This window comes from Colletotrichum costaricense, assembly GCF_030867565.1.
Source record: "Colletotrichum costaricense strain IMI 309622 chromosome Unknown Scaffold_7.1, whole genome shotgun sequence".
Lineage (NCBI taxonomy): Eukaryota > Fungi > Ascomycota > Sordariomycetes > Glomerellales > Glomerellaceae > Colletotrichum > Colletotrichum costaricense.
In genome coordinates, this window is record NW_026848236.1 from 1,734,537 (window position 1) to 1,752,063 (window position 17,527).

The 17,527-nt window shown below is 52.1% G+C and overlaps 8 protein-coding genes across 8 annotated transcripts; 2 read left to right on the plus strand and 6 right to left on the minus strand.

Moving 5' to 3' along the window:
- Positions 1 to 3,772: 3,772 nt before the first annotated feature.
- Positions 3,773 to 4,875, plus strand: CCOS01_07749 (uncharacterized protein; the record flags this gene model as incomplete). Its single annotated transcript, XM_060455912.1, has 2 exons — positions 3,773 to 4,550; positions 4,619 to 4,875. The coding sequence occupies 2 exons, from the start codon at positions 3,773 to 3,775 to the stop codon at positions 4,873 to 4,875; spliced, it is 1,035 nt and encodes a 344-aa protein (XP_060313804.1).
- Positions 4,876 to 5,070: 195 nt separating this feature from the next.
- On the minus strand, positions 5,071 to 5,310 carry CCOS01_07750 (uncharacterized protein; the record flags this gene model as incomplete). Its single annotated transcript, XM_060455913.1, has 1 exon — positions 5,071 to 5,310. The coding sequence occupies one exon, from the start codon at positions 5,308 to 5,310 to the stop codon at positions 5,071 to 5,073; it is 240 nt and encodes a 79-aa protein (XP_060313805.1).
- A 162-nt stretch (positions 5,311 to 5,472) lies between these two features.
- Positions 5,473 to 6,293, minus strand: CCOS01_07751 (uncharacterized protein; the record flags this gene model as incomplete). Its single annotated transcript, XM_060455914.1, has 2 exons — positions 5,473 to 5,951; positions 6,011 to 6,293. The coding sequence occupies 2 exons, from the start codon at positions 6,291 to 6,293 to the stop codon at positions 5,473 to 5,475; spliced, it is 762 nt and encodes a 253-aa protein (XP_060313806.1).
- Positions 6,294 to 6,994: 701 nt separating this feature from the next.
- CCOS01_07752 (uncharacterized protein) lies at positions 6,995 to 9,834 on the minus strand (the record flags this gene model as incomplete). Its single annotated transcript, XM_060455915.1, has 3 exons — positions 6,995 to 7,320; positions 7,372 to 7,803; positions 7,866 to 9,834. The coding sequence occupies 3 exons, from the start codon at positions 9,832 to 9,834 to the stop codon at positions 6,995 to 6,997; spliced, it is 2,727 nt and encodes a 908-aa protein (XP_060313807.1).
- A 1,043-nt stretch (positions 9,835 to 10,877) lies between these two features.
- CCOS01_07753 (uncharacterized protein) lies at positions 10,878 to 11,293 on the minus strand (the record flags this gene model as incomplete). Its single annotated transcript, XM_060455916.1, has 2 exons — positions 10,878 to 11,080; positions 11,242 to 11,293. Coding segments are annotated over 2 exons (255 nt in total), but the record flags the coding sequence as incomplete, so codon positions are not given.
- An 879-nt stretch (positions 11,294 to 12,172) lies between these two features.
- On the plus strand, positions 12,173 to 12,540 carry CCOS01_07754 (ubiquitin family protein; the record flags this gene model as incomplete). The annotated part of the gene is made up of 2 exons (XM_060455917.1): positions 12,173 to 12,412; positions 12,478 to 12,540. 2 exons carry the CDS (start codon positions 12,173 to 12,175, stop codon positions 12,538 to 12,540), a joined length of 303 nt encoding a protein of 100 aa, XP_060313809.1.
- A 364-nt stretch (positions 12,541 to 12,904) lies between these two features.
- CCOS01_07755 (LIM domain-containing protein) lies at positions 12,905 to 14,836 on the minus strand (the record flags this gene model as incomplete). The annotated part of the gene is made up of 1 exon (XM_060455918.1): positions 12,905 to 14,836. One exon carries the CDS (start codon positions 14,834 to 14,836, stop codon positions 12,905 to 12,907), a length of 1,932 nt encoding a protein of 643 aa, XP_060313810.1.
- A 1,718-nt stretch (positions 14,837 to 16,554) lies between these two features.
- On the minus strand, positions 16,555 to 17,122 carry CCOS01_07756 (CHCH domain-containing protein; the record flags this gene model as incomplete). Its single annotated transcript, XM_060455919.1, has 4 exons — positions 16,555 to 16,708; positions 16,785 to 16,855; positions 16,973 to 17,007; positions 17,062 to 17,122. 4 exons carry the CDS (start codon positions 17,120 to 17,122, stop codon positions 16,555 to 16,557), a joined length of 321 nt encoding a protein of 106 aa, XP_060313811.1.
- Between the last annotated feature and the right edge of the window lie 405 nt (positions 17,123 to 17,527).

Consider the following 17,527-nt stretch of genomic DNA (forward strand, 5'->3'; position numbering starts at 1 on the left):
TGTTCCTTTATTAATCAACAATTGGGTCTTGATCTTGACTCTATCCGTAAAATGTCTCTTCGTCCATTTCGCCATCAGGTATCCGTATGGAGGCCAGGTATGGAGGATTGAGGTACTCTAACCATTTGACTCGAGCGACAACTGCAATTGCGACTAATCAGGTGTTTCCATCGGCGAGATACCTTACCTTACCTAGGTACGTACAAATTCAGATCAGATACCTGATTGTCCATTCGTTGGTATCTTCTTATTTCGCAGTTCAACAGTCGACTTTCATTCCTCGGCTGTTTTACGGACTCTATGGCGCTTCCCCGTCTCCATTTCCTATCCAGTGCCATTGTAAGACTCGAGAGTTAGATGTCGATCCCGGGGCCCGGGGGATTGAGGGTGAGCCCGCCCGATGCCGCTCCAATTTATTGGCCGTATGCCATGCTTTTTTTGCCTTCAACTACACGCGATGAAGCAGCTTGGTAGTTTGGCTGTGGACACACTGCGTAGGCACTTCTCGGCCATCGTCCCGCGTCAAGTGGGCGATGGCCCATGGCTACCTTTGGTTCAGCGGGCGCAGCGGGCGCAAAGAAGTATCCCTAGACAGTATGCACCGATGAAGTACCGACCACGTTCGTGCAAACGATCTAGGAGAGAAGCCCGGCATAGATCGAGACGGAGCTCCTACGGCTAGATGCTCTCGCTCTGTTTCCATTGGCTCATTTGTGTTGCAAAGCCCGATTCGATGCTATCGCGGATAGATGCTTCACCTGTCCAAAGTTACTGCTGATGGATCATGGTCTCAGCCGCCCTAGAGCTACTTAGACCGACTTCGATGATCCAGGACCGATTACCAAATAGGCCCGAGACAGTCCCATGCCTGACGCTTCAACGGAGACACGTCTATCGGCACTACTCCGTAGGTAGACCAGACAGTGGCAGTCTGGAAACATTTCTCTATCGGCGGATCTATCAATCGCATAGCGTGCTAGAAAGTAGTGTGAACCAGACGATGTTCATGTTGAGCATGTTGGTACTGACATCTACCTATTCCATTGATCATGACTCACGTTTTATTTCATTCTCGCAGTGTTAAAATTTACAGCCGGCAGGAATGAGAAGGCCAGCGGGCTGCGGGCATCGCCGACACTGCCGATCTACTGTATAGGCTCATTGATTTTCTCGCCTTCGCCATTTGCACACGGTTGGCTTGGCTTCACAGGGCGCCACAAAGCAAGCAGTGAATCACATCGGGGTACAGAGCATGGTGGATTCGTCCAGGTAAGAAAGGTGTCGAAGGTACAAACCTACCCAAGGAATCTTGCAACTGTACGTCGTGAGCGCACCTTTTGCATCACTTGAGTTTTTGCCCATTCTCCCATTCCCTCGAGGGCTGAGTATCCTAAAAGCATGTACGCATGTAAGAGAAAGAAGATCAAAACTCAACAGTGTTCCACACTGCATCTACAATTCCATACTACGTAGTTCCTGGCACCTCATCGGCATGTTCATAGTGCACACTAAACCTTGGATGGCAAATAGAGATGGACCTTGGCACCCCTCGACCCTCGTGAGCTTAGTGTACTTCGTCCGAAGCCGACATCTACCAGTGCCAACTTGAGCGTGGCCCATGGGGTCAAATGGAACACGGTAGATTGGCCCGAAGTGACCGAAGTTGAAGCGATGGAACCGACACAAGTGGCTAGGCGCTGTCTCGGATGGACAAGCTGCCTTCGATGCAGCGGGGGATGGAGACATTGTACAAATACCGGGGGAGTAAAGTAAACCGTAAATGCTACGGTGCCACGGTACCAGTTCGACCTCTTGTCAGACTGGGCCCAATCATGAGCACTGCAAGTCACTGAGGTACGCGCCTCGATGCCATTGGTGGTGCAAAATGGTAGTTACGGAGGTAGGTGCTTGTAAAGGTAAGTACCGTCAAAAAATCCAGATGGCGTGGTGGAGCGGCCCTCGGACCTACCGCGGCCTTTCTGTTTTCTTAGGCTCTTAGTCTTCGGCCTTGCCTCCCCTCCGCATTCGTCACAGCTGATATCTCCCCCCAAAGGCCCCAGCCTTTCACGTCGTTTTCCGGCCGCCTGGCCGCCGTTGGTGGATTGCTTTACCTTTGAGTACCGTTATCCATGATCCGCTCCGCTCTACTTCCCTTGCGTGAGAGAGAGAGAGAGAGTGTGTGTGTGTGGCTACCTTAGTGAGTAACGTTTTACCGGCTCCCTGGCATACTCCGTCCTGAAGCAAAAAGAGATGGACGTTCTAGCACTTAACAACGTTCTTCCGGTTGGTCATTCATCAGGTCACGAGCGCTACGGAATACTGGATGAGGAAGGCACCTCGCTCCACTTTTGGTACTGCATCATCCGTATATTACCCTACAGATACGGGACTGTATCCGTACATCTACTTACGTTTGTGAGACTTCTCTCCGTGTTCCCGAGCCAATCTCAAGGGTAAGAACTTCCTATCCGCACCTCTTTATGTAAGCCTCGCAGAAATTGAGCGACATAACCCGCATGCTCGCGAGAAGAGAACCCGTAACTTGAGTGCGTCTGGTGGTGGCGCGCCATCATCATTTGCGTTTGTGAGATGAAGACTTGAATCCCGTCATGTTGGTCGACCATGAAGCCATATTTCTTGGCCAGGCCAGCCCCCCCAGTATCCGTACACTAGCGGGCAATGGCATCGACATCGGCCGAGAATGCCCCGTGGATATGTGGGATTCTCCCCGCCCGAGGTCACAGGTTGCAACTCCCCTCTCAAACTTCTCCAGCTTTACCGAAAAATTTACACAATGTTTGTACCTCCAGACCCATTCCCTCCATATTACTCCGCGTTTCCTCCGCTCTCTGAGCTGCTCCAGAGCCCAGGGTCAGGAGTCAGGACAAACTACTACTCCGTGGCGGGTTTGTGTCACCCTTTGACAGCCACACGCGACTCAGCCACACGGCCCTGAAGGCCAACCGTACCATTCGAGTGACAATACATGCTGTTCACTTTGGTAGCTGATGTGGGAGACAGAGGCCCCTTCGTAGTTTTCTGTCTCCCCCGTATCTCTCTTATTCACTATTGCCTTGACAATGAAAGGGACCTTGGGATGCCGCGATACGCCCGAATGCCCTAGGCACGTATACGGCCCTGCTCCAACGCTGATTCACAATTCGTTTCCCGCCATGACACCTACACTGTAGTTGAAGGCCGCTCGATTGTATACTCGGAAAATAAGTGATGCTTCATATGTATCCTCGCAAGTAATAAGAAAATCCTCTTGGGCGCGCGTGGCGTCAATCTCCTCAGCCACAACGGCCCGAACCTGATCGAATTCCATCCATCTCTATCTCCGTTTCCGCATCCCATTCGTCACCAAGTCCGGGTACTTCCTCCTTTAAACTCATCTTAATCATTGGTTGGTGCCGATTTATCTACACCAGTGCGAAACACCTCATTCTTCTCTTCCGTCTCAAATCATTTGTCTTTGCCGGAGACAAGACTTCACTGTCGGTGAATCACCTAGAACCCATACCACGGCTCAATCGCTGCAAATAATTGTCACGGTAGACTCGGTCGGGTTGTTTCCACTGGCCGGGAATACGTTCTGCTTTTCCTGTCCGGTGCTGACGGGGAAAGTACGCTATGCATGGGTAGTTTGAGTCTTTAACACGCCTCGGTACTTGAGCAGGCCGCAAAACGCCCGGCCCCGCACCGCGTCGTGTCCGCAAAACCCACCTCACACCGGACCACAATAGGGTCAGGACCGGAAGGAGACGAAGAGATGGCAACGCCGGGTAGTTCTCGGGCTTCATCGCCACCTCGAGTGGCGTCGATGGGAGTGCATATTCCCGGACCGACAACAAGCACCAATCCCGACGCTGCCGCCAACACTGCGCCCTTTGCCCTTGCCCGGTTCGAGTTCGAGGCAGGCAAGGGTAATGAGGGCACCAAAGTCTTGATGGTAGAATGGGATCCCTCGATATCTCCTTCTTCCTCCTCGCCGGCATCCGAACTCTCACCACCGCCAGCCAAGGCATGGGAGGTTTCGTGGGATGGCAAGACAAACCATCTTCTAGCAAGTAACGATGTCAAAGGAACGCATAAACGGGCGTACTTCCTACTTCCACCAGGTGCCAATGTTCCTCCCACCGTTTCCATTGTTCATCCTGACGGTACATCCCTCACCATCAAACCCCTTCCTGCCATCTTCCCGCCAAGCCTGGTTGCCAGTGAATTAGATACTGGAACACGCGGGGTTCTTCACACCATCTGGGCCAAGGAGAGACTTCGTGAACTTCAAGAAGAGATCGATGCCGAGAAGATGACAAATACCGAAAGCGTCGGCTTAGAAATGGTGCTCCGGGAGCAGCAATGGGTTGTCGATCACTTCGGTATTGTTCCAAAACCCAATAACATCGTCGAAGGCCGGACGATGTCTGCCTCAGAAACTCTACTGAGTCCCATCTCTCCTCAACCCCTGACCGGTAGCCGACTGGGAGAGAAGCTGAAGGGGCTGAAGCTCGCGACTTCTGCAACAGATTTAATTGCTGGTTCGGCTGGTGAGATGACTCACAAAATATAACCTGCGTAACATATCAACCAAGCATAACTAACTAGAGACTCGCAGACAAGAACACGCATCTTCAGCCTGTGTCTTTCTCGCCCGTCCCCAATGACATAGCCGCTCACTCCTTCTCGCACCCTGCTCGGGAGACGACTACTGGTAACCTGTCCCTAGGAGCTTCGGCATCGTTAGACGCCATGCTCGCAGGGGTTGATCTTCATCCGAGACAGCAAGAACAGGACCAGGAGGAGGAACTTTTTGCACTCCCGATGAGCCCTCGCAGTCCTGAGATGAAAAAGAGTCCCTTCAGCTTCGCCTGAAGATAGTGATCGCTTCTGGGCCAACATCATTTCCACTCTCAACGACTTTGAGTACGATCCCAGTCAGGGGGTTTGTGATGTCCCCTGGAGGTATGTCGTGTGTGTGTGTGTGTGTGTGTGTGTGTGTGTGTGTGTGTGCGAAACTGGGGAACGACAGTAGTAGCTGAAAGCGTGTAGCATACATTCGTAGACGGGCTACAGAACGACACAGACAGGAATTGTATGCTCCACGTCATAGCGATTTTCTAGCCATTTCTGCGAGTACCATTCAGTTTGTAGGCTACTGCTCCTGCGTACTTTCTTTCCTTCTTGTATTCCATATAATGTTTCTTTCAGATATCTGCTAGCTAGACGTGGTCCTTTGCATTGCGTTGTCATCGCCAATACCGCCATCGAGAAGCAAGAGTAGAAAACAGCAGAGAGAACCGCCGGCATGCCATTGATGTAGTGCTCGTGTGCTGGTTCCCGTTTCTCGATACAGCCGTATGGTTAGCTCCAACCCGCGAGGATCACCACCTCCTGCGATTTCCACTGCCTCATTCCTTTCCCACCTTCACTTAGCATTCCACTGAACCAGGTACTGGAATCGCACTCATTTCATCTCCAGCCACCAACGCGACCTTCGTCCCACCGCTCCTTCCTCTCCTGACGAAGATAATAAAGTACCTTGGCGTCTCTGTACCTCTTGATCCAGTCCAATGTCTCTCTCTCCGACGCATACGCGCCATCTCCCTCTCCGTCGATGAAGCTCTCCTCCAAGACATGGCATACCGAGGCCTGCTCATGGACACCTTGCCCCAGGCGTTGGTACATGGCAGCCGGTGAGAAGGGTGCTAACGCGTGGTCCATATCGGATTGCTTCTGCCGCCACTGGCGCTCGAGCGCATGTGTTGAAAGAAGCTGCGCTTGAGTCGTGGAGCGCTGGTGGGCTAGACGAGCCTCGAGTTCCACAAGCCGTGACGCGAGCTCAAGGTTTTCGGTCAAGGCCGCTTGAAGGGCCTGATGAGACGACGAGAGAGATGGGTGAATCGTACTTGGTGCATGTGCAAGGGCATTAAGCAGGTCCACATTGGTCGCTATATCAGCGAGGTCATGTTTTCTAATACCATCATCAGCCGGGAGAAAGACAACGAACAGCAGGTGATGCCGCTGCCATGTCCAGGAACGTACGCCTTGTCTTGCAACACCTTGGGAAGCCAATGTTCGCCCGGATCAGGCACAGACTCAGGTCGGGCTATTTCGAGCCCGGCCGGCTGAAAGACTTGGTTCAAACGGCTCCCACCTGCACTCTCCACATCAGGCCCGGTGCCGTTACCGTTGCCGTGCCGGGGCGAGTTGAGCATAACCGGCGTGCCTATACGACTTGTGTCGTGGCTACCCGGCTTGGGTGGGAGTACCGGTGGTGGAGGATCATGCATGATGTGGACATAAACACGCAGCCGATTAAAGACTACAACAAGATGATCCTTATTCTCAAGGCCCAGGAAAATCTTCAGGCCAATGACTCGCTTGGTCGGCTGATCAAAGTATAAGGCAAGGTATCTTCCAACTACAGAGATGTCAGCGTTCGTTGGGCGGGGTGGTTCTACAAGACGGAATGTGGCTGTGGTTCATCAGGCAGAGGGGTGCGAGGTTCACAACGTTAAGCAAGGACCTTGTCAGGTGCCCCCACAGCGGATGAATGAAACTAACCAATCAAAACTAAAATTGTGACTGAATTGTACATGTTGTATAGTTAAGCTCACATCTGCGTTTTATGATATCATACCCATAAACACATATCTGTACGGAATACTCAATTGTAAATAGGAACTCAACACAAGAATGGCTTCAAGAGGTACGAAATACGCAGTTTTTTCAATAGACTTTTTGCTGTGATACTCTTTTATTTGTGAGTCTGCAAGTCTCGATGTAATTAATCGCCTCCCTGCATTGATCAACTTGGCAGCTGAACGACCTTGGTGTGTTCGAGGCATATCACGCCCGGCCGAAGTCTTCGTGAGCGGTAAGCCACGCGCTAGCTGAATCTCATGTAGAGGTAACGCATCTCTAGTAGAGGCCTCAGATCCCCATTCCTTATTCCTAACAAACATTGTGACTCGCCAGTAGACTGCCCAATTCAGTGCTTTACGGACCAAAGATCCCGTGACCATCCCATTTCCCGTAGCTTCTTGCTACTCGAATTGGCCGCCTTTTTCTCGCCCGATGCAACGGCCAGAGCTTTGCTGCAGGCAGCAAAACACTCGACCAGTTCCTTCATTCGCTTAGCTTTGGCGAAGCACTCTGCCACATCGGAGCCCTTCTCCGCAATAGTGGCCGCCAGCTCCATACACTCCAAAAAGTTATCCCTCGTCAGCGTCGTGCCGGCGAAATGGAGCGTGCTGATGTAAGCGAGGATCGTCTCGGGAAGATATGCTTCCCGCAGCGCTTGTAAGTCTTGATCCTCTGTCACGAACGGATTAGTTATCTGGAAGATGTGAGTTAAGTAGCAATTACCTTGATCACCCAGCCAGTCAACCAGTAGCGGTCGCACGTGTTCTTTGGCCGCCTTGACCTCGTTGCCAACCTTCGCCCAGAAATCTCGTTTGACAGACGGGTCCCTGCAAGTGGTTAGCAAGATGTTGTAGCCAAAGGTCAGGTTGACATACTCTCTTGACAGTTCCGCTAGGGAAGCGACAGTCTCCATTGTGTCCAAGGCTCTGACGAGACACTCAAGTTCCCGTAAGACCTTGGCGTCCGATACTACTTGACTTGGCGAGAGGTCCATCGCACCCGCGCCTTCGAGCTGGTTGACCCAGAATTCTCCATCTTGCGTCCACCAGAGTTCGTCTTCTGCTTGTTCAGGGAAGTCGCTTGAGCGCATGCGCAGAATGCTGTCGAATGGCACACGATTTGCGAAGCTTCTGGCAGCATTCAAATGCATGGTCTCTGTTCGATGGGGTTCCAGTTAGCTGATAGGCGTCATCTATCTTGAAAAGGCAGGGTCATACTTAGAAAGTGCTTGTAAATTGCCACGCCGATAGAAAAGACATATGGCCAGGCCTCGCTGACTAGAAGCAGCCATTCTACTGACCGGATCAAGCGCTCGTCGACCGCGTCAATGGATTCGGGATCTTCCCCGAAGAAGTCTGTTTTGATGGAACGCCCGTACTTCAAGGACGCCGGGCCATCGTCCATGATCTGGAACTCCCGCATTGCATCGTTTTGCGCAGTATCGGAGTCCAAGGTCTGGAACAAGAACTGTGGTTGTGCCTTGACGAAATCCACCACGTCCAGTCCTGCTTTGTGAATGAAGGTGAGCTGCTCTTGACGAGCCTCGCTATCGGTGATGGGAAGTAGGTTTGTGCTTAACACTTGGAAGGCTCTCGATGGGTGAAGCCTGGAGCAATACAGTGGTATCAACTCCTCCAAGCCTGCTAGTCGGAGCAAGCTGATATACTGCGTAATCGTGTTCTCTTGCAATTCACGACGATCATGATCTGAGCTCATTGTTACGGTATTTGTTTTCAAAGTGCCGAGTTTGTCAAGCGTATCGAAGATGATGAGTGCATGAACAGCAATTCGCAGGCCATCGGGATTTTTGATGTCGGCGAACTTTTCCGTCACTACGTCGACGTTGCGACAGTTGTGATCGGGCATGAGCGCAGATGCCTCCTTGGAATTCGCTTTCTGTGTGATGGCCACACCCTGCTCGTAGAAATGTCGCTGGAGGTCTTTGGAGATAATGGCGGCTTGTAGTGCCTTGATAGGCTCCAGAGCTTCCTTGCTTGTGTGCGGGCTTGTCTCAAGGTTGCGGATCAGGCGTTGCTCCAACGTGGCGGCATCGCCGTGGAACTGAACTGCGTCAAAAGCAGCGAATGATGAGCGAATGGTTGCCGATGCTTCCGGGGAGCATTGGCTGAGTAGGAAAGTGTCGAACTGCGTGCGAACCAGAGCGTTGTAGTGCATGAACATGAAGTCGTCCCAAGTCTGGCATACTCTTTGCACGCTGGGGATGTCTCCGGACAACACCCCATATACTGCTCTCTCAATATCATCGGTACCTCCTTGGCGAGCAAGAGCAAAACACATGCGTCTCCACAGAGTAAGCGCTGAAGGGTCGTCGACAAGCGTGGTCTCGCCGTGGTCACTTGCAAGAGGTAAGGCGGACATGGATACAGCCCTCCAGACCTCCGTCCTCTCCAAGCACCACTCCCGCGTAGTCTCCACAGTACAGCCTCTTCGAAGCAGCTGGAAGCAGCCTACCCAAATAGCCCTCTCAAAGTACTCATCCTGTGGCTCCAACTTGCGACCCTGTCTGATCACAGAGTCTGGGTCTAGTTCGGCAACAAGTGGCGCCTTGTCTGAGTTGACTAGAGAGCGTGCGACCTCCGGAAAATGCACATCAAGCGGGCGTGAAGAACCAATCACACTCTTCTGCAACTTGATGGCAGACCTTGTGTGTATCCAACCGTGAGCGATGATGTCTCCTCTGTCAGCGTTTTGCTGGAGATCTCGTACGAGGTCGTCGATGTCGGGGCCAGCTCTCGCGCCTTGTTGTAACCATTCGAGAATGGTCTTCCTCTCTGTGGCCAACTGGTCGTTCGCAAGGAATGCCCTCCACAAATCTTTTCCATTGTACGTAGCTTCCTGGTTCGTCGAAGATCGAATAGAATATCTCAGCGGGATAAGGCGACGAACGAGATCCCATGTCTGTCTTTCTTGCTCCCATACTCGAATCTCTTCTGAATCTGCCGCAGCCTCTGCCTCTTCTTCATCGTCCAGGTCCATCTCATTGTCGCCAATTGAGCCCTGACGGCGTGGCTTGCGCAGCTGCGAAAGCTTTTCGGCGGCATAATCGTTGTATGCGTTTACGAGCCCCAAGACCCTTGCGCGTTTGTCCTCATCGGTGCCTTGGTTTGCCAGGCAATCGTCGAGGATGTTCGCGAACACCTCAACTTCAGGCCCGATTCCGTCCATTTTCGGGAATGTAATCGTTGTCGAAGGGAACGGAATCTAGGGGAATACTGATCGGAAGTTTGCGCACAAGGAACAGAAGGTATCCGGTCGCCTCGTTAACTTCAATGTGGAATGGTCGATCTTTGGTCGTCGGCAAGGTTGCGCATGGGACCAGGGTAAATATGGAGTCCCGATGCGATCCTAGTGGGTGGTGATTAGCCAAAACAGAACTTGCGGACGAAGTGAGACTATGCAGTGACTCGTCTGCTTACAATCTGTCAATGATTGTGGGCGTCTGTGTTTCCAGGCCGGGGAGATATCAAGTCATGGATGCTGCGGCATAAATGACTTTGCAAGGTGCTTTGCAGCGCCAAAGATGTAACTAGCTGCAACCTAAGAAGCCCTTGCGCGCAGAAACTTTCCCAGGCCCTCGACAAGATTGAAGAAGTTCCCACGTATCGACTCTGAGGATAGAGGAAAAAGGAAATAGGCTGGAGGAACAGACTCGAATAGTGGGATTGGGATAGTTGATCAGACCTCCCATCCTACCGGGAAAAAAATCATGAAAACAAACCAGCTGGCAGCTCAATGAGGCGTCTAAGGTACCTCACCTTGCGGCGCCGGGAGCGACAGGCGTCCCAGGCGAAAGGCAAGCTAGCGCCTAGCTGGCCCGTGCGCGCAGTACCTAGATGCGCGCGTCGCGTCAAAACTTTGGGCAGGAGTAAACACTGTGTGCATACCTATTCCAGACCTATGCCTTGGACAGACCAGAGATTGACTGTGTAAATACATGTAAAAACACAGTATGGACCCGCTTTAGCAGCCTTTATCAACACACACAGTTGGAAATTTTCTTTGAATTTTCTCTCTCTTTCTTCTTCAATGTCAAGGCTTTTGTATTAGAGTCTCGGAATAAGCACTCAATGCTTGTTCAGATCCTACGGGGTCTCTCAGCGCGCTCAACGAATGCCTAGAAGAATTCCCTCTTTCTTGAATGTTGCCAGATTTCTCTACTCGGGTTAACGTATATCTATGGAAGAGTGTACATTTCAGCATCCCTTTGGCTACTTTTGGGAAACGGCCTCGCGCGACTCCTCACGTATTCTCGACAGTTTCAGTCGAAGCAGATCTGGCTTGGGACAGCTCGCCGACGTAGCGCTGTCTCCTTTTGACTGGTAAAAAGCCTCGCAACATTCGTACAAAGCCAAAATCACCGACTGGCACTTCTCCTCCTTGTACCCGTTTTTGGTTAAGCAATCTGCGAGCCCAAGTCAGATTTAATAATGCCGACTCAGCCTTGCACCTGGTATTTGAATCGTAACGAAGCCATGGAGAATTGCATGATCAAGACCTACCCTGAATAGCGCACTGCGCGGAACTAGGTCAGCGCTGGATCTGTTAAGTTGATTCATGGGTTGGATAATGGACCTACAGCACGAGGATGGCAGGGCGGATTCGCCTTCAGGTCCTCATTCTGACCCTTGCATTGGATTGTCAGCAGCTACATCGTAACACGACGCGGTGTCGGAGAGTCTACCATGACGATCGGTAACGGCAGCGTTGCTCAAGGCCAAACGTCGAAGTTGCGACCGGTCCTGGTGGACAATGAATATGTTAGCAAAGAGCCAGCATGGGCATTGAGTCTCAACCTCGTGATTGTTTCTCAAATATGCTTATTAATGATAGAGCACCTGAATCATGCAATGACGGGAGACAAAAAGGAGGATGCTCGAATACCGACCTACGTGTATGAGTTCCACGAAACTCTGGGAAGGGGCAAATATTCAGATGAAAACTAAGGTAAGGTAAGGTACCTAAATTGAGGTGTTGGTGTAGGTAGGAAAGAAGGTATCTGACTTAAGTTTCACTATCACCTTGAGGCTTAGGCAGGCGACATCTGGGGTGAGAAGGTGTAATACCTACCTAAGGTAAGCCTTAGAAAATCCTGGCTCCACTTTGTCCAATCAGTCGCCTCCCATCCCACTTCCGCCCAGTGTCTCTGCCGACCTCTGTAGGTACCTAGAGCGCCTGTCTTTCGGACTCAGTTGCGCCTCCTACTACCGCTCCCCACCTTCCGCCTTTCGTCAACTCTACAAGTCACCTTCTGCACAATATCGCGTGTTTGTTTTCCGCGCTCTTCACAAGCCCAACTCTCGAGCTTTCACAGCCACACACGTGCGATCTCTCACACTATCGCGAATACGCCCTGCAGCGCAAAGTAGGTGGACACCAATCCATCAGCAATATATCCCTGCTTCGACCTCTATCAACCCACTCCCGTTGACCCCTCCAAAGTTCAAACGACCCACGACAATCTTGTGCCGTTGCTGACTTTTACCCTGTCAGCGATAATCACGAAATGTCTGGCGAACACGAGAACGGAAGCCCGTCTGCTGGCGGTCAAGATGCTCCGCCCGCCGTCGAGCACCTGAACATCAAGGTTACCGACAACAACAATGAAGTCTTCTTCAAGATCAAGCGCTCGACCAAGCTGGACAAGCTTATGACGGCCTTCTGCGAGAGACAAGGCAAGGCTATGAACTCTGTTCGGTTCCTCTTCGAGGGCCAGCGTGTCCAACCCACGGATACCCCAGACACGGTAAGCGTTGGCGACGCGGCTGCCTCCGACATTGTATGCGATACTAACGCGAGTGGCACTATCAGCTCGAGATGGCGGATGGAGACACTCTCGAGGTGCACCAGGAGCAGGTCGGCGGTTCCCTGTAGTCAAATGGAGGCAAGAATAACGGGAAAATACATGGTGGGAGTAGTCGAAGGAGCGATGGATTTCTTGCTTCTTGAGAAGGCCTCGGCTGTCGCAAATGGCGTACATGGATGCAACGGATTCTCCTAATAGGGCCATATGAAGACAGTCAATGACGATTATGACTTTTACCACTTTATTTTGTTCTTCACCTTTCCCCCTAAAGTACCTTATCCAGCCAAACGCTATGCCATTACTCAAGCTGAAAACAATACAGAATGTTAATCGACAACAAAAGCGCAAACGCTTCCCCTATTCCTTGATCCTAACTCCTATCCTAGACAACTCAAAATAACGCCCAATTCTGCAGTCTGCTCGTTTACATCGTTATGCCTTGAGTTCTATCATGCGGCATCCTGTGCATAGTACCATGACCCTGTCACCAACCTCTTTAGGAAAAATTTGGCCGTCGTCGAAACCGCCCTGGCAAGAAGCGCAGCGGAAACACTCATCATGCCACTCACCGCCCAGCGCCCGAATGTATTGTCCGATGACAGCAGTCTTGCACTTCTTGCACTTGGGCGCCCTTCTCTCCGTCCTCTTTGTCTGACAGTTGACACACCACGCATACCCGTCCTTTTCGATATGAGTCATGCCTTTCTCGAATGGATCGCCGCATTCCGCGCAAAAGAAGTGTCCGTAGTGCCAATGCTCTCCCAGAGCGACAACGTGCTCCCCGAGAATGGGTGTCTTGCAGTGTTTGCATCTCGGTGCGTAAAGTTCGTGCCAATCAAGATGACAGAAGAAACGTAGGCGCTCGTCACCGTCTTCGGCCATGGTCTTGCCTGGCGTTTCTTCCAACACCTCGCCATGGGCGCGACGTTGAATTCTGTCGAGGCGCTCTTGGCGATGAGCTTCTGGCTCTGGGCTAATCTCCAAGGCTTCTAGACCAGTACCACAAGCAAAGCAGCTGAAGCACTGGGGGTGGAAGCGCTCTGAGGATCCGCCCAGAGCGACGAATCTACCTTCAATGGGGAATGCGCATTCGTGACACAGAGCGGTTGAGTGTTTGCTAGTGGCAGGGGCTGGTGACCAGTGACGTTGCGGGCGCCGGAAAGGGTGCCCTCTGGATGCTGTCTTGGGGTCAGGCAAGGGCCGCGGCTTCGGATTCGAAGATTCATCGTCGTCGGGAGTGACTATGAAAGGAATACCAGGATTAGAAGCAGGTGGCTCATCTGTCCCGTCAATATTTATGACCGGAACGATCGGGTTGCTGCGTGTTCTGTCCGACGGAGGCTCCTCCGACGCCACCACGATAGAAGGAATTTCCATCGGCTGGTTGTTTTGGCTCGCGGCTCCTGGCCTAGCATCAGTTCTCTCGTCTGGAGCCTTCCACTTCGAGTCGAAGCTTACAATCGGCCGACCAGGGCGATCACTGACAGCCGTGGGTGTAGGCAACTTCGCGCTGCGGTCCTTCAGCTTCATACTTGTGGCCCCTCGGATATCTTCACTGCGTATCTCCATGCCGTTCTTCTTGGGGATATGGTCGTCCACCACAGGCTTCGGAACCGAAGTGTTGATGGTGTACTGTGGGTTGCGTGACTGAGACGGTGGGTTCCGTTGAATCTCGACATTGCACCTGGGTTTCCAGGGTCCAACGCGGTCCGCCTGTGAGTTTGTAGCAAATCGGACTTGATTCTGGGGGTTCTCTGGTTTGTCAACCAGAGGTAAGTCTGCTGCCGACGCTGGCTTCGTCCTGGCCTTGTCTTCCCGGGCATTGGTTTCTGGCTCTTCCCAAATCTGATCACCGGAAAATGGCCTTTGAACTTCGCCGCTGATGTTCCGCTTCATACTGCTGCGACGCTGCCCTGAGCTCCTGGGTTTCGGAAGGGGTCTGGCACCGGCTGGCCCTGAAGTTCCCAAGTCCATCGAAGGCCGGTCGGGACTCTGACTCTCCCCCCCAACGCTATTCCGTGACAAAGCCAAGGAAGGTCGACTTCGCCGAGAGTGACCATCGCTGTCGGTAGAGCTGCCAGAAACTGACCTGGACTTGTCCCTAGCGAGGCCGGATGGATGGGCGCCGTCGGCATGTTTGCTCACGCTTGCGGTGCGAGCATGAGCATAACTGTTCTTTCTGAGGTGAGGCTTGTACCGATACGGTGCGTCCTTGTCAGGAGGGCGGACTCCATTCTGATGCCGCCAGACCAGTTCTGAGGCCTCGTCGAGTGCAGCATTATAGATACGTGTTTCGTCGTCTGGCGTCTCCACGGGTTCATCCTCGACGGGTTGTTCGCCGTTCTTAATAGACATGTCTTCCATGGCATGTCGAAGTGACACGGCCTCTTCCTTTTCCATCCATCGCTGTCCTCTTTCCATGTAGGTGGCAGTCGGCACCACCTGAGAAGGCTTCAGAGGTGATGTTGGGCGGTAAGGTTGATACTCCCGTCCTTGGATGCTCGGAATGGAATGACGGGATGATACACTGGCGTTGACAGAAGGGGGATGCGGTTGCGATGGTACATTGATAGAACTTGGAGTGGAGAGTGCAGGACTTTCGCTTCGTGGAAGGGGTTCGGAAACGCTATGTTCGATTGAAGGGCGTTTTGATCTTATGCTTGAAGAGGAAGGCGGCAGTGGCCTTGCTCCGCCGGGGCGGGCGACTCTGTTGGATCGGAGGTTTGCCAAGTAGGCAGCTAAGAAGTTGGGATTAGCATTCACGACAGGCAGAAAAAGAGAAGCACTCAGAAGCATTTCTCACCGAATTGTTCGTTATTCATGTAGCTTGGCGATGGAGGAGTCACCTTTCTCGTCTTCTCAGTGCTCTTTCTGCGATGCATGCTGGAGAGCTGGCGTGCGGCGAGCACGTCGTCGATCAAGCAGTGGAGACAGGAAATGGTGGTGGCGGTAGGCAGTAGGCAGTGGGAACAGGGTGAAGATTGATGCGGTGCCTGGGGAACATGCGGTGAAGGTTTAGTGGATTCGCTTGGCTATGGATGTACGAATAGATGAATAGATGACGATGATGCGTCTACTTATGAACGAAAGGGCAAGACTTAGTCTTTTAGTGACACTCTGAGAGAGGGGTTTTCCGATTGACGGCGATGAAGTTATACTTGAGCCATCCAGCCGTAGCTAAGGTAAGGGGAGGTATTTGGCGTGGGATGTTGTCGGGGCAACGATGACTCTCTCTTCTGCGACAACGAAACATCGAGGGCGACGGGGTTGGGTGAGCTTAAGTTGACCTGCCCGGCTACACTACCTAGGTACGCAGGGGGCTCTGTGCCGTCGTCGGGAACACACCCGGTACTTGAGGGAGTCACCTCAGTGCAGTGTGACCTGATGCCCTTCCAGGTTAGCCCCTCGCGACGTGCATGTTCCCAGCACTTCTCAGGGAAACAACCACAATGACAGCTCCACAGTGGCAGACGCCTACAGATGATGGCTTATGCCCGTGATCCTGTGTCGACTTCTTTGAAAGAAACCACATTCCCTCTTTTAAGCCCCACTATGTGAACATCTTTTCCATGCTGAATGTACCTTACGTCTCATGTTTTGTATTCCACACAGCCCTCAGGAGCAGTTGTATACGCCATTGTGCCCCATCAGATAGCTGCATACCTACCTTAAATATCTGAGAATTGAGATCTTGGGCAATTCAGCATGTCTTAACCAGTTTGTCCCGAAAGCAAGCGCGTCGGTCTGGGTCAAAAGTAACAAAAGTAAGTAGTGCCTTAGACCAAGTGCAGCCTCTGCGTAAACAAACATGCCGTCCCTTGCCTGGGGCTTTACCATGCACAGGGCGACGCCCCCCAGCGTAGTGCTACTGGGTCCGTTGTTAGAGTGCATGACTTCCTTTGCCGCGCATAATGGCTCAAATATTGACAATTTCTCACACATCTGCGTTGTCAAGCAACCACGTCGTTGACGACCCCCACAAATTCGTTGCAATGCAAACAAATGCCCTCTTGGTATGAATTCCGTGAATAATGTACATGTAGAGGAGCAATCGACTGAAGAGCCTCCAAGGACCCGTGATATTACCATCGCAATTCGCCGGGCTTTGCGTCCTTGTCCTTGCCAGTACTTCCCTGGGCTTGAGCTTGGCTTAAAGCCAGACCGTTTGGGTCGTTTGCTGGTTTCGGTCCATTGTCGAAACCCAGATTTCTGAACTCGTCCTTGGCCATGAGGTTTCTGAGGCCAAAGTCAACAGTAGTCAGAATGTCGTCCGTCGTTTCGTCCACAGTCGCATAGTGAAAAGCAGACTTACCGATCCATCCGACATGCAAGGTAGGATTTAGCAAGGTCGCGGCATTCAGCGTCGTTCACCCCTCGTACTTTCTTGATGCACTCGAGATAAGTAGCTATAACATGCTTGCATTCGCCTGATTGGGTGCGCATTAGCAGGCCAAGGACCTCAAAGACGCAATCGATTGGGGCACACATTTCGCAACTCACCATCATGATCAAGTGGGAAACTGCCACGTTGAGGACTGGGTAACAAAACAAATGGTTGTCACACGTTAGCCTGCACTGCACCACCTTACATATCGCATTGGCTGTTGTGAAGAAGGGCCGGGTCAGGTACGAACGGAATAGGCTTGGCATTGGCTTGTCGAGAACCTGGACCACCAAGTTGACTCATGGTAAAGATGACGCGGGTGAGATTCGATAACGACAAATGATTCAACACAGTTCTAGCTGATAGGTTGTCTTGAGAAGTTGCTGCTGTGTTGATGTGAAGAAGTTGCTGTGCCTGGGTATCTTTATCTGAGCCTGAGCATTGAGGGTGAGAAATCTGAGTGTCCGGGGCTCGGGCAGAACGGCGCCGTAGCTTGACTTACCTGTGCAGGTATTAAATGCTTGTATCGCCTACCTCACGTATGCGGTTCTCGATTGCCTCTTTTGCTCAAGTTGCGGAAAGGCTCACATGCGCTGGCTCTGTAGTGGAATCAATAGCTACGTAGAAGGAGGTCCGACAAAGGCGGGTGGAATGATACTGGTCGATTCTGT